Raw genomic sequence first — 14,953 nt, forward strand, 5'->3', positions numbered from 1 at the left:
CTTTCTTTACATTATTCTCAGTGTATCAGAATTTGTTTTTTTGTAACTCTAAAATCAATGTCATTCTTGGCAATTTGAATAATAGTAACTGAAAGGGGGGAAAATATTGACAAATATTACCAAGTATAGATACAAAAGCATGTTATGAGTCCCCAAAAGTTGGTTTCATAGCTCCACAAATATCAGTGTATCTCTGTATTTGCTGTTAGGTTGTTTTTCTTTTTCTTTTTGTGTCAGGTTTTCCAAGGGCTTGAGCCAAATACCAACAAGAATGAGATGTTACTTTGAACAACTGACTTCAAACCGAGGATCTTAGTGCTTTTTTCTCACAAATGAAATATTTCCAACTGGTGCAGCTAGTAGCGTAAAGGGAATTATGGGTGAGGTATCCGCAGAGCTGGCTAATGGTTTGGGGGCTCATCGATTCAGCTTTCTTTTTTGGCAACCTTGAAAGGCAAGGAAGAGTTTCTGAGGTTAGAACCAAGGGAGACAAGGATGTCCTTGAGGGAGATTCAAGACAGATGCTTCTAGCTTTGTTTATCTTAAGATGGCACCCTTCTGTTTTTTATCTTCTTTGTTCAATAATAGCTATTTTGTCTCAATAATCCTACATTATTATAACAAGTAGCTTATAATGAGAACAAAACACATGTACATGATAAATGCGTAAGTACAAATATCTCTATCATTGACATATATAAATACAAGAGATTCTTAATTCATTTGATTCTGCTCAGTTTTTCTAGCTTTAGCTGAAAAGCTCAATACAGAAATTTCTTAATAATGATTAAAATTTCTTTGTCACAGTGGTACTTAAGTGATCACTTCATCAAGTGATACAAGAAAATGTGCTTCATAATTATATCATATTTTATACTCTGACACTCAGAGTTGGGTGTGAATTGTCTAGCGTACAACAGAAAGAGGGTTGAAGGGATGAAGATTTAGAAGCTGTGAAGCTTCTTTTCCTTTGTATTAGCATTGATTCCAGATAAGAATTTGTAAATCCTGCAGAAAATAAAATAAATGTCTGAATTCTCTTAATTTTCTAGTTTTCTTTTAACATCTTCTAGACTTACAGTTCAGGAAGAGGAGAGGAGTCATCATGCCAAAACCACCATCCGGTAGCTTGGTCCTGAGATAGTCCCACCCAGTAATCAGAGCTGGGTTTGACTTTCTGTAAGCTGCTGCTGATAAAATTCTGTAAAAAATAAACCACGAATTGGGAACTCAAAGGAACAGTGATCAAGACCACTCTGAACTAAAAGACTTGAAATTTGCTAGCCAGAAATTAAAGGAAACTTGTGTGCATCAGAAAGAGAGGGTATTAAAAATGTGGGGATATATTTTAGAGATTCTTTTTTATTCCAGTGTGATCAATGTGGTGCTAACAGCAAGGGAAAATACAGGACTTGGGTATTAGCACACCTGTTAACAAATCCAGAGTCCAACAGCTAAAACTTGTAAAACAAAGATAAATTGTTATACTGTTTATTATCAGAAATAAAAACATCCTTAACATCCTACATCACAAATATCACTCTTTCCCATTGTACTTCAATATGGGAAATAGTTTAGGAGATTACATTACAGGGAAATTCAACTATGACTATTTTATTGGAAGAAACATTTCTAACTTCTATAATCAAATTTTTCTTTTTTCTACTGGGGATTGAACTCAGGACCTTGCACTTGTCAGGCAGGCATTTGTGCTGTTGAGCTATCTCCCTGGCCCTATGATCAAATTTGAAAAGAAAATAATTTTATTTATTTATTTTATTTTATTCTATTTTTTATTAATTTTAATGAGAAAGAAACAGCAATGAGACAGTTTCAAAACAGGTTAGTAGGGCAGTTACAATAAATGATGTGTTTCATATTGTTGTCTTCATAGTAGTTATTCAGAAGAAAAGATGCAGACATGATCTCTTGTCTAAACCATATTAGTACAAATCTTTCTTCTCATTGAACTAAGAGCAAGTAGCTATGTATATATACTATTTTGTATATACATATATTTTTTATTACAAAGAGAAAATAATTTTATGAACCTATAACTTAAAAAATTGAGCTCCAGTCTTTCTTAAGCACATCTTTTACTAATTGTTTTCCTATTATTCTTTTAGAAATCAATTTGAACTAATTACTGAATACAGCAGCTATGTATTCTTCACAGGATCAAAAGCATTCACTTGTGCTTTGTGGTGTACTTTATGTATGGGTGGAATAGCTTTAGGGAAACATCATATTGTTCACTTGTTAAAAGAATTGATAGACTAGGTTTAATGCCAATTAAAAATTCATTTTTCAAATATTTATTTTTATTGGACCAGTTAACTTCATGACAGGTTTTATATTTCTGTATTTTCTGGCTGATTAAAATTATTGCAAATTATTGTACTTCCCTATAATATGGAAAGTTATACATTGAAAAACATACCTATAGTTATCATGTGGTACAGTTTATAGTAGGTTAAAGTGTCATAGACTAAAATTCCTCTTACTCTGTCCTCCTTTTTAAGACACTGGCCCAATACATTTTTCTTGATTTCTGTAAGCCTGACCTACATTTTGTTTGTCTCACTAAAAGAAAAATAAACCATACTAGTTACCTTTTATCTTTTAAACCCATATTTTAGTGAACCTTTGCAGAATAATAAGGGATTGCACCTGATGGGAATCTACCTTCTTTTAATAAGAAACATGGTATTTGTATTTCCCTAATAAGACCATAAAACAGTGCTTACCATTTCTTCTTTGCTATCTATTTGTAGAAGATTGGAGCGTTTCTTCAAACAATCCTCTTTAGCAGAGTGCCAAATTTTCCAGCTTTCAAAAACAAAGTAACAACTTTCTCCATTTTGAATCCAGTTGTGTGGACAAGGGTTGTAGCTAGAGGCTTTGAATATAAACATCTTACTTTATTATCATTGTTGTAAAGTATCAATAGTAAGTCCACCCAGAATAACCAAGCTCAAGTCTCTAACAACATTAGCAAGTTCTCTGTGGTGCTGTAGTGTCAATTCCAGTCTTCCCAAGGGTGGGTGCAAAGCAATTTATATAATAATTGTTACCTACTACAGCTCTCAAAGAGTTCATTCAAGTTAGAATTATTTGGGAGGTGTGTTTGCCCATATCCTTCATCTTACATAAAACATTGATCTGCATTTTAGCACTTCTGTATCTTTCTTTTCTTGAAATTTACATCATTTACACTCTCCTCTTGCTTTGTTTGTTTGTTTGTTTGTTTTTTTACTGTTTCATGTCTGTTAATCTTACTGACCCAATTTAGATGGAAACATACTGAAGCATTAGGTGGGTTGAACAGTAGTCCATACATCGTAATGTTCCTCAGAAAAATAAAACTAGAAATACCTTTTTAGCCAAATATTTCCCTTCTAGATATGCCTAAAAGAGTTAAAAGGTATCATATTATGGGGACACATGGATACTAATATGATAACAACACAAATATGTTAATGTACAAGTTATCACATTTGTAATAATTAAATGTTAGAAATACCCTATCGACAGCTTAATGAATAAAGAAAATTTGGTAATACTTCTCAATGTAGTATTACTCTGCCACAAATAAGGATAAGCTAGAGGTCTTCTTAGGTAAGCGGATGCACTCTGAGTCCATAATATTGAGTAAAATAAATCAGATACACAAGCGTAAATATTATGTAATTTCTTTTATATAATAAACCCAAAATATAAATAAAGAACAAAATAAAAGACAGATAATAGGATGTAAACAGATTTTGTTCAAATGGGAAGGGAAACAAGAAGTGGATGGAGGGGGAGGAAAGAGGGTGAAGGAAAGAGAATGGGAAAAAAATACAAGAACTGAGAAAAAAACAAATAGAGCTTTTGCAAATGGGAAGGAGACCAAGGGTTGGATCATAGAGAAATGATGGGAGGGGACAAAGAGGAATTGAAATGTGTTACCTACATGTATCAACTCCCTATGATAAATGTAAGCATTATATATGGCAAACATGTACTCATAAACATCAAATAATTTCAAAGAATGTAAGTGAGCAGCATGCTTATTTTGGACTTTGATACAATTGAAATGTATTAATATGCAATAAGTTTTAAGGAACTTGCTTTAAAGGTAAAACAAAGAAGGCTAAAGACAAAAGGGCACAAAAGAGCCAGACCTGACCACAAGGTTGTGGCCCAGTTCAGGCAGGGAAATAAACTGAAAGTTCCAAAGCTGTAGCTTTCAGGACGTGGCCCTCTGTTTAGGGTGAGATTATTCATTCATAATTTTTGCTGCCCAGATGTTGAGAGGTTGAAGGCTCTTCAGTATTCCTTGTTTGGAATCCATGTTAATCAATAACCTGAACATTGTGAAAGCTATAGCATAAATAGCACTAAAAATGGTGTTCGTGAAGTTTGAGCACACATTGGATTCCTAGGTCTCCAAAATGGATACTGTCTTGGGACTCCAGGTTGATGGTTCTGAAGGGGCTCTACCTCATGCACACAGCAGCCTGTTCTATTTATAAACACTGTTGAGCATACAGTGATTCTTAAAACAAGTACTTGATCAATTTTCTGTCAGAAGTAACTGTGGTAGATCTTTTCTCTTTTTTTAATTTTAATTTATTTTTTTTGCTACAGGTTCTCACTACACATTTCAGACTTGTAGTGATCTTCCGGTCTCTGCCTCTTCAGAGCTGGGATTATAGGCATGCGCCACCTATGCATGGTTTCAGGGTCAGCACTGAGCTCCTGGGGTTGTCGGACCTGCACAGCATGTTGTGCCAGGCATCAAACTTGGGTCCTTGAGCTTGTCACACAGGCACTTAGACAGTTGAGCTATCTTCCCAGACCTTGGTAGACTTTTTCATTTCTCCTTTACATTATTCAAATGATCCATTACAGGGATTTTAATACTCATGTGTAAATACTATTGAATGTTCATTAAGTAACCATGGACAACTTGACAAAAAATATCAAAGACTGAAATACTATTTTAGGCCTAAAATGTTGTAAAGATAAGATTGGGGAATTTTAATCTTAGAATTCTAACTTCATAGACGCTTTAGAAGAGATAAATATTACACATGGTATTGCATAATATTGCATGATTTTGCTCTAAATTCACCATCATCTTTCTGCTCAAACATTATCTAAACTTGAACTTAAACTAATATCTAGATTAAATATACTAGGGAATTTGGACCTAGTATTAAAGATACACTTCCAGTTGGAGGACTGGATAAAATAAAATATTACTTTTTAAATTTCATTTGCTAATAACACATATCTCACCTTGGTATTTTCATTGTATTTTGCTTTGATGTATTTTTTTGGAACTTCAGTGTTTTCTATACACTATTTAAAATATGAGAAAGGGGCTGGTGAGATAGCTCAGCAGTTTAAGCACCTTTCTGGCAAGCACAAGGGCCCGAGTTTGATCCCCAGTCCCACATGCCGTGCGTGGCTCCAAAACTCCAGGCACGCCATGCGCAGGCCTGTTATCCCAACGGTGGGGAGGCTGAGACAGGAGGATCACTATGCGTCTGAGCTGTGTAGTGAGACACTGTGCCAAATAAACAAATAAATAAAATATTAAAAATAAAATATGTGAATGACTGAAAAATAATCGACATTATCTCTCCCTGCTAGAAAACCCTGAGTAAAAATTTTTCAGATAACACAATGGGTGATGACGCTTCTTGAGAGAAACTGGTGCGTGTGTTTAGATCTCCATGCTGGGACTGATGCCTAGTAATTACCTGAAATGCAATAGTTTGGCATTGAGGTTTGCTGATATTTCCTCTGAAGGTCAGGAGTTTTCTTCCATTGTGTAAAGTTTGACAACTCTCTGTCTTGCTGGATGAGTTTTTCTTCCTGCTTCATTATGGTAGCAGATGCCTGGAACACTAAAGACAATCACATTCTTCTACAGAAAATGCTGAAATTTCATAGGAAGATAATCCTACAACACAGACTAAGGAAAACTATAGGATACTGATTATCTTTGAGACTTTAACTTATATTACTTAAATTTTTATTTAACGTCTGCTCTATGAATCAAGTGATACAAATAATATAGGGCAAAAAGCCTACTTGCCATCCCTTTTTAAGAAAATGTAGTTGGTTGTTTCAGGGCCTCACTACACAGCTCAGACTTATAGTGATCCTCCTGCTTTCAATTTCCCCAGAGCTGGGATTAGAGGAGTGCACCACTGTGTCCCGACTCTGTGGCCGGCTCAGCGTGCCCTGGAGGTGGGGCTGGCGCGGCATGTGATCCGGCATGCTTGGGACCAAACTGTGGTCCCTGTGCTTGCTAAGCTTGCCTAAACAGACATCTTAGTCTGCTGAGCTATCTTGCAGGCCCTGACATCCCACTTTATTTATCTAGTTTCTTTCCCATAGAGAAAAGAGGTTTAACAATTTTTAAAATTTTTTCCAAAGATAATTTTAGTTTACAAATTAATGAATCTGGAGTTCTCTCTCATGCCTTTACACAAATGTGTACATGTAGTGCTGTATCTCTTATTACCTTAAATAAATTTTGGTCCTATTTCAGTATCAGTACATACAAGACTTTCTGCCATTCTTTCCTTATAATCATGTAAAATTCCACTGTGGTGCTGTATCATAATTTTCTACAGAATGTTCCTGGGTTTTTTTTTGGTTATTTGTAATGTTTCTGCAGAGTAGTCTCTCGCACTTCGACCTTCGTGGACTCACTGTTTTGCCAGTTTTCAAAAAAAAAAACAAAACAAAAAAAAAACCCTAAATTATTGTGGGGGTTTTCACTATGTGGCAGGATTTTGCGGTACTGTACAGTACACTTGTGTTGTTAAAATTATGTAGGTTTACAAGTTTAGAAAATGGTTAAGAACATTAGAAGTATTTTTAAAAGTGGGGGAAAGGTTTACAAGAGTGTGGGAAGGGTTTATAAAGCCTTAAAGTATATACAAATACTGAAACAACGTGGCTATGCCGCCAATTTTCACTTATCGCGGGGGTCGCTGGAACATAACCTCTGCAATAAGTGAGGGCGCGCTGTGTTGCAAAAATGAGTGCATAAAGAATCTCAGCTTCAACACATGTTACACTGGTGGAAGTACATTTTAAAAAAAGTATTTATTTATTAGTTGGATGCAAGGTCTTGCAATGCAGCTGGGATTCACAGTGATCTTCCTCTCTCAGCCTCCCCAGTTCTGGGATTACAGGTGTGCCACACCACCCCTTGTTTCAGTGGAAGGCATGGCATGAGGTTCCGGGGATCAAATTTGGATCCTTGTGCTTGCCAGGAAGGTGCTTAGACGTGACTCAGTTATTCTTTTCTCATTTCTGGGACAAATATTGGACACTCAAAAATGAAGGAAGGAAAGGTTTATTTAGCTCACAGTTACTGGAGGTCTCAGTCCGTACTCGGCTGGGTCCAAGGCACAGTGGCACAAGGCAGATAGTGCCATGGTGACAGCAAAGAGCAAGAGAGCAAAATGGAGAAGTAGCAGCAGCAAAGGCTACAGAGAACAAGTCCATCACCTATATGTTGCATTCAGGCTGTCCTAAAATTAATATATTAAAAAAATCTTCCAGGCTGGGAGTAGTACCCACACCCATAATCCCAGCACCACTCACACCCATAATCCCAGTGGATCATGAGTTAATCACAAACTCTAGAAGTCCACCCCATAACTGCATGAGGCTTTGGGGGGACAACTAGACACAAACCATAACAGTTGTCATCTTCCTGAAAGAATTAAAAGCATCATAGCAGAGTGATATGTCCACACCTATGTTTATAGTGGTACAGTTTGTAAATCTTGGAAAGAGCCCAATGTCCACCAACCATTGAATAAGGAAGATTTTTTTAATATATTAATTTTAGGAAGGCTGATGTCTTTCTCATGTTAGTGTTCGCTATTCACAAACATGGCATATCACTTTCCTTATTCAGATCTTTGATTTCTTTTAAAGCATTATGTTGTTTTCAGTATATGACTAGCCTACGTATTTTGTTAGATTTATGCCATGTATTTCAATTTTGGACATACATAAATGTCACTGTACTTTTGGTGCCCATTGCTAACATATAAAAGTACAGCTGATTGTTGTATGCTTACAACAGCACACATTGTTGGGTATTTGTATTCTGGGTTGAAAAGTTGTGCCGTCTCTGCTTACCATGCAGAAGTTGCTTAATGCAGAATTATATAAAATATAAATAAGTTATAAAAATATGAATAGGTTGTAGAAAATACACGTATTATACAGGAAGGGAGAATGGCATCAATTAATTAGCAAATGGAATGACTGTATTGGGCATTCTGCCTTATCATAAGAAGTACAAGTCAGTTCCCTTAGAGGAACAGGAAAATAAAGGCAAAACTATAAAATGATTTTTTTTTTTCTAGCCAGAAGAGGGAGGTAACCAAGGTTTAAAGAGGAACTCAGGGGAGATCTGCCGAGCCTGTGCATCACCTCTGCAGGCGCCAGCTCCACTCTCCTCATGTTGACTTGTATGTTATTGGATTATTAGAGAAGTGTAAGTGAAATGAGGATTAGTTAATATTGGTTCACATAAAATCAAGATAATTCTCCTTAAAGGGAGACATAGACACACTTTGCTTCTTTTCTTTTCTTTCTTTTTTTTTTTTTTTTAGAACTAGGGATTGAACTCAGGCCCTTGAGCTTGCCAGGGATGCACTTATTCCATTGAGCCATCTCCCAGGCCCCCACTCTTCGGTTCTGCTCTTCATAATGAATATTGTCATGGAAGGGACAAATATAATTTATGTGTCCAAAAAAAGCCTTTTATCTTAATCCTTTGCTCTTTCTCCACTTCTGGTCAGCTCCAAGTGAATAGTTAAACATTTAGTTATTTTGACATCTTCTGATTGACTCAACATTGGACTCGGAATCACAAACTAGAGAAAGCACATGTGAATACTTTGTCTAGAGTTTGTCAGCAGATGAGATTATTCTTTCTTTCCTTAGCAAAGGTTCAAAACTATACAGACTAGTAAAATCAGATTATCAATCTCATCTTGTTACTAGTACTGAACATTTAGAGATTAAAATATAATAATCTTCATTTTAAGAACCTTAAATATAGTTTAAAGTGTTTATAAAATATTTATTTATTTATTTATTTATTTATTTATTTGGTAAAGGATCTTGCTACATAGCTTGACTTGTAGTGATCCTCCTATCTCAGCCTCCCTAGTGCTGGGATTACAGATGTGTGCCTCCACTCCAGATTTCATTGGCCTGCTTGACGCAGGGCCAGCACAGCATGTGGTATTGGAGATCAAACCTGGGTCCTTGTGCTTGCCAGGGAGGTTCTTATAGTGCTGAGCTATCTCCCCAGCCCTAAGATATTTAAATTTTGATGTAACTGTTTTCTTTAGAAAGTATTGTTGTTTTAATCTTTATTCTCTGAAAGGTAGTTCTGTATGAAACTGTAACAAAACTGGAGACAGGGAAATAACACTTCTCTTTGGAGATTCATCCTAAGTAAGAAGCAAAATACTTTACCTGAGGAAGTCGTAAGCAATTTACAATAAAGGAGAAAAACTAAGCAATGTAATTACTTGTAGAAACATAACAGACACAATTATTTTATGATACCACACGTTGTATCTAATTGGTGAATTAGAAAAATACAAATGGAGCAAATAGTAAAAACACTTGACAAATTTCCTGATGTTTTAGAAAATATTTTGCATTATTATAGAGGGGTGTGTGTGTGTGTGTGTGTGTGTGTGTGTGTGTGTGTGTGTAGGGGCTTTACCACACACATACTAGGCAAGTGCTTTCCCATATACTACACTCCCAGCCCATTTTATCTTATTTTACTTTGAGACAATATCTTGCTAAATTGCTCAGTTTGACTTCCAACTTGCAGTCCTGCCTCAGTCTCCCACATAGCTGGGATTATAGGAACAAGTCACTCTGTCAACTAAGAGTTTATTTTTTAAAAATGGCATAAGTAATACGATAGAAGAACTGGAAAGGCAAAATAATAAGAAAGTTAAGTCTAGTTAACTTGAAAATTGTCCTTCAAGTACAGCGGGACCTCAGTTCATGGACTTGTTTTGTCCCACAGCTCTTGGAACTATGGCTACCTTGGTGTGTATGCATACAGAGGGCAGGGGCTGCGTTGCGGTGGTTGGCAGTGGTTGTCACCCAATGCAGAATTTGCAAACAAAAACAAAATTTTGTAAAACATTTTTTTTTTTTTTTGGCAGAACGAGGGATTGAACTCAGGCCCTTGCACTTGCCAGAGAAGTGCTTATTCTACTTAGCCATCTCCCTGGCCCTGTAAAACATTTTTGTTGGGAACCAAATTGTTCCCAAATAGAAATGTTCATGAATCAGTGAATCACTGCACTGATCATTACTACTCAGTTGAATCCACTGAAATCCCTGTTTACATATATTCATTAAATATATGCATATGTACATCTATTTGACATGTAGTTTTTACAAAAGAGTGGTTTTTACAAATGATTGTTTAGTCTATTTAGTCTAAATGTTGTATTAACCACATTAACCACATCCATATGTCAGTCACAATTATTCTAAAAGATTTCTTTAAATTAATGCCTTGCATGCTTCTATATACTTAACAACCATATATATACATATATATATATGTATCTATATATATTTGTTGTTTTCATACTATATAAAATAATTCTGACTTATCATGTTTTTAAATAGAAAGGTATGGTTTTCATTCATTATCATTTGTCTGAAACATGTCCTGACATTTAAAAAAAGTATATGTATATACATTCCACATATATAAATGTATCATTTAAATATACATTTTGATACTGTAATTTTTTTTTACAATGGAAGTTTTCATGAAAATAATTGAATATAACATTTTTTCTTCATAATCTACTTTGAAAACATACTTTAATGATATATATGTTAATAGAATGCTAGTAAATATATACAACTTGAAAATGAAAATAACATTTTTTGACAAAATGCTAAAACAAAGAAAAGTATAACAAAATATAAAACAAGTCTCTTCTTTATTTTTATTTCTAGTTTGACTTTTAATTAAGAACATAAATAATATATATATATATATATTTATAATGTTCAAATCAAAGTAAATGTACATTATGTTTACTTCTCAGACATGGCAATTGTCTGCAATTTGTACTAAGTGGAATAAAGCAGTATAAATGTAAAAGTGGAATAAAGCATATAAATATGACCCAAACAAAGCTCTTGGGATTGCTCTAAACATTTACATTTTTACCATGGCTAGTGGAAAATGAAATACATTAAGGTAACCCAAAAATGTCATGTTTAGAAAAAGCATACATTAAAAACAGAAAACTATATTGTTTTTATTTTTTAAATTTATGTATTTGGTACAGGGTCTCACTATGCAGCTCAGACTTGTAGTGATCCTCCTGCTTTCAGGCTCCCCAGTGTTGCGATTACAGGTGTGCGCCACCATGCCCAGACTTGGTTGCAGGCTCAGTGCACCTGGGGGCAGGGCTGGCACAGCATGTGGGACTGAGGATCGAACACTCATTCCTGTGCTTGCCAAAGCAGGCACTTAGTCCACTGAGCTATCTTTCCAGCCCCAGAAGAGCATATTCTGAGACCTTTTAAAGTTCATGCTTTGGCCTACTGACAAGACTTACAAATTGAATCAGAACAAAATTAATGGGGTCATGATATAGGTGAGTGACAAAGCACTTTCTTAACACACAGAAAGCCCTAACTAAGTATGCAGGCAAAAAGGAAATGAAGAAAAAAAATTGCATTGTTTTTCCCAAAGACTTATGACCTATAATATTAGATTTGAGTTTAAAAACATGTCATTTCTTATTGCAAGTTATCAAGTGCTGAGAGATAAATCAAATAAATATTTTATAATGTAAATTGGGAAGCCTTTTTATATTATTTAGATGAAATCAGGTAGCTCTTAATTTATGTTTTATGTACTTATAAATTCTGAAGTCTTTTTTTTTGAGACAGGTTCTCTCTGTGTAGTTCAGGCCAGCCTGGTGCTCATTTTTTGGTAGCCTCCAGGCTGGTCTTGAACTCACGGCAATCCACCTGTCTCAACCTCCCGAGTGCTGGGATTACAGGCTGTGCCACCATGCCCATTTCTGAAATTCTGGTTTTATATGTGTAATGGCACAGGGAAAAGTACATGTACAACTATGTGTCCTTCATAACACATATAAATATTTATTTTGAAGATATACCTTTGTACTTACCCTTGATTCCCAAGAAAATAGACGTTGCTAATAAGCCCATGCAGAAAATCAGCATCACAGCACACCAGGTTCCTAAAAATGCAATAAGAACCCTGAAATTTGGTGGGGAAAGGGCATGGCAGGTGAGGGTGGGTATACCATAACACTGAGGAAAAGAAGACCTTAACATTGAGGGTTCCGACTGAAGAATTGTTCAAGGCTGCAATTTGTAACAGCATAAGAGAATCTTTGCTTAAACTCTGATGAGATTTATAGGTTAGGATGCATCTGATGAAGAAAATATAAAATAAAACAGATTTAACAACATGTTTCTCTGATTGGGACATAGGCAGAGTGTCACAATACCATTAACTCATTGTATGTACTTTTTTGAACAATTTTTAAGGATTATCACCCTGTAGTGATACTGAACTTTTGAATACAAGAGTGCTGGATCCTTTCTTGTAAATCTTTTCAGTTTCACTTGAACATGATTGATATACACGGTATTCATGCTCATAACTGTATAAACATGGACATTAAACAATGCAGGCATAACTATAGATAACAGCTCCAGAACAATGAGATTTTATGTTTTAACCTGTTTTTTCTTTATTTCTGAGTACTTATCAGATAATTGACAGATTCTATGTAAACTGTAAAATTGTTACATTATTCATTTATTTTGATTATTTTCCAATCTAGCAACTGTCTTTAAAAGAAAGAGAAGCACCTATTTCACCAGTTGGCCCCACTTTCCCTTTTCCATCCTTACTTCCACTTCTACTTTGTTTCCTTTATTGTAACAGGCAATCATATTGCAATATTTTAAGTCTGTTATTCAGAGAAGAAGGAACATCTTGGATTCACTGTACAAGAAACAAAACATAAGCTAATAATTAAAACTGGATACCTGAAATTTTGGTGGAAGGAAAACATTTCTGAGAAGAATCTGATGTCGGGTTGTCCCACTGAAGAGACGTATATAACTCTTCCTCGTGCATAGCTGAGATGTTTTAGTAGATAAAGAAGCTTGTCATGAGGTTGGGACAGGTTGAAGAAGTTGAAAAGTTCGTGAAAGAACTGAAATTGGCTACTTTTTCACAGTAGTGGGAAGCTGCGTATGGACCCCATCGGCAGAAGCGATGTACTTTCATCCAGAAAGTGGAAGTTTCAGAAAGTGATTTTTAAAAGTTTAAGCCAGAGCACAATTTGCTAAAGGAGAAGACACTCAAAATACTCAGTGATAAAACATTTTATTGCTCTTCTTTCTAAAATGTAGCCGATTTCAAGGCCTGAGCACTGGTTTAGCATTAAAATGAAAAGGATGCACATGCAAAACAGGCACATCTGTTGGCCAAGCAAAGACATGCAACTTAGAGAATGAGGAAGCGAAGCAGCTCATCCTGGGCAAACCACAGAGTTGATTGATTCACATTCTTAAACAAGAAAGCTAGGAAGGGATTTTTATTACTAAATAAATTTATTTACTCTATATTTTTAATTAGGATATAAGGAAAGCTAGGAAGGGATTTTATTACTAAATTTTATATGCTCTGTATTAATGAGGATCATGCGAAGTTCTGTACTTAGTAAACCTCAACATATCAGTTAACACTATAAACTCACTTACATAGCATTTTGACTCCAGCAATCTTGGTTGGTACGTAAGCTTTCATCCAAAGCAGACCTGGCCTTCCTCTACGTTGGGAGTCATTGGAAATCTTTAGTTCTATCCAGTGCAAACGGAAAGAAAAGGTGAGAAATCCATTTACTTTGTTTTTTTCCTCTCCATGTTTACTTTTTATTAGCATATGTATGTAGTACAATAGTGGCTATGTTCTTTACAGGGAGTGGGTATGTATGCATGACACATACTTGCTACTTGAAGGCTAAAAATCTGTCAGTAAAATATATCACAATGGCAGGTCCACATGTGGGTGTAAAGGTTGGACTTGAAAAATGTCATTTTGGTCTGAGTAGTGTAACAAGACGTGAGGCACGAATTATTTAATGGGTAGAGGACTATTTCTGTCACATCTTGTGAGTACACTGTCGATAATGAGAAAAGAGATCCTTTGCACATCAACAACTTTGGGCCATTTATCCTTATAACTAAAAGCAGTGTGTCAGGAATGTAGAGCACGCAAGCCCTACAAGCAGAAAAATTGCAAAGTTATTTTTGTTTCACCGTCAAACTGAATCAGTAATTGTGCCGAGTAACAGTCAGGTTCTCAGAAGCAAACCAAAAGCCCTCTTGAGAGGTGACCGAAGGAAATTCGTCAAAAGGACTGCTTGTCAAGTTTTAAAAAAAAATATGAAATGCAATAAAAGGGAGTGGTGAAATGTGCACTGACAAATTGCTATCTGCCTGATGTTTAAAGGATTAAGTAGAGTGTATTTATTTGAATTTGGTGACCTGAGCAGAAAGGATATGATATAAAATATTCATTTTTTACCAAATACTCACTGTAAGAAGAACCATCCTCTTCACTTATTGGCAGGGCCTACCATTGCTTGGATTTACGGCAAACCAAAAGCCAAGTTAACCAAGATAATGTGGCCATTTGGGTTTAGCTTCCCATGAAAGGGTCAGCAGAGACAAATGAAAAATGTCCAGCATGTTTCACAAATATTTCATGTTCCTGCACTCTGAGAATGAAGTCTTACAAATCAGGTTTTCCTGTAGCCTTTTCCAAGGCTAAGTTGTGTGTTGAGAAAAAAAAAAAAAAAAAAAA

The 14,953-nt window shown here is 35.5% G+C and overlaps 1 protein-coding gene across 2 annotated transcripts; it reads right to left on the reverse strand.

The window, feature by feature from the left end:
- LOC101571283 (C-type lectin domain containing 9A) lies at window positions 1-13,248 on the reverse strand. Of its 2 annotated transcripts, XM_004626173.2 has the most exons (6): window positions 13,129-13,248; window positions 12,237-12,308; window positions 5,754-5,900; window positions 2,748-2,899; window positions 1,080-1,201; window positions 1-446 (listed from the first exon to the last, which is right to left on the reverse strand). In XM_004626173.2, the coding sequence occupies exons 1-6, from the start codon at window positions 13,217-13,219 to the stop codon at window positions 299-301; spliced, it is 732 nt and encodes a 243-aa protein (XP_004626230.1). In that variant the 5' UTR covers window positions 13,220-13,248; the 3' UTR covers window positions 1-298. The 2 variants fall into 2 exon arrangements, with proteins under 2 accessions (XP_004626230.1, XP_023565320.1); XM_023709552.1 differs by lacking the exon at window positions 5,754-5,900.
- Window positions 13,249-14,953: the final 1,705 nt, after the last annotated feature.

This window comes from Octodon degus, unplaced genomic scaffold (assembly GCF_000260255.1).
Source record: "Octodon degus isolate 3935 unplaced genomic scaffold, OctDeg1.0 scaffold00012, whole genome shotgun sequence".
Taxonomy (NCBI): domain Eukaryota; kingdom Metazoa; phylum Chordata; class Mammalia; order Rodentia; family Octodontidae; genus Octodon; species Octodon degus.

Coding starts and splice junctions, on each gene's coding strand:
- LOC101571283 (XM_004626173.2), bottom strand. CDS start 13,219: ATGCACGAGGAAGAGTTATATACGTCTCTTCAGTGGGACAACCCGACA. Junction 12,309..13,128: donor TCCTTCCACCAAAATTTCAG/GTATCCAGTTTT, acceptor TTGCATTTTTAG/GAACCTGGTGTGCTGTGATG. Junction 447..1,079: donor TCCTCTCCTCTTCCTGAACT/GTAAGTCTAGAA, acceptor TTGCCTTTCAAG/GTTGCCAAAAAAGAAAGCTG.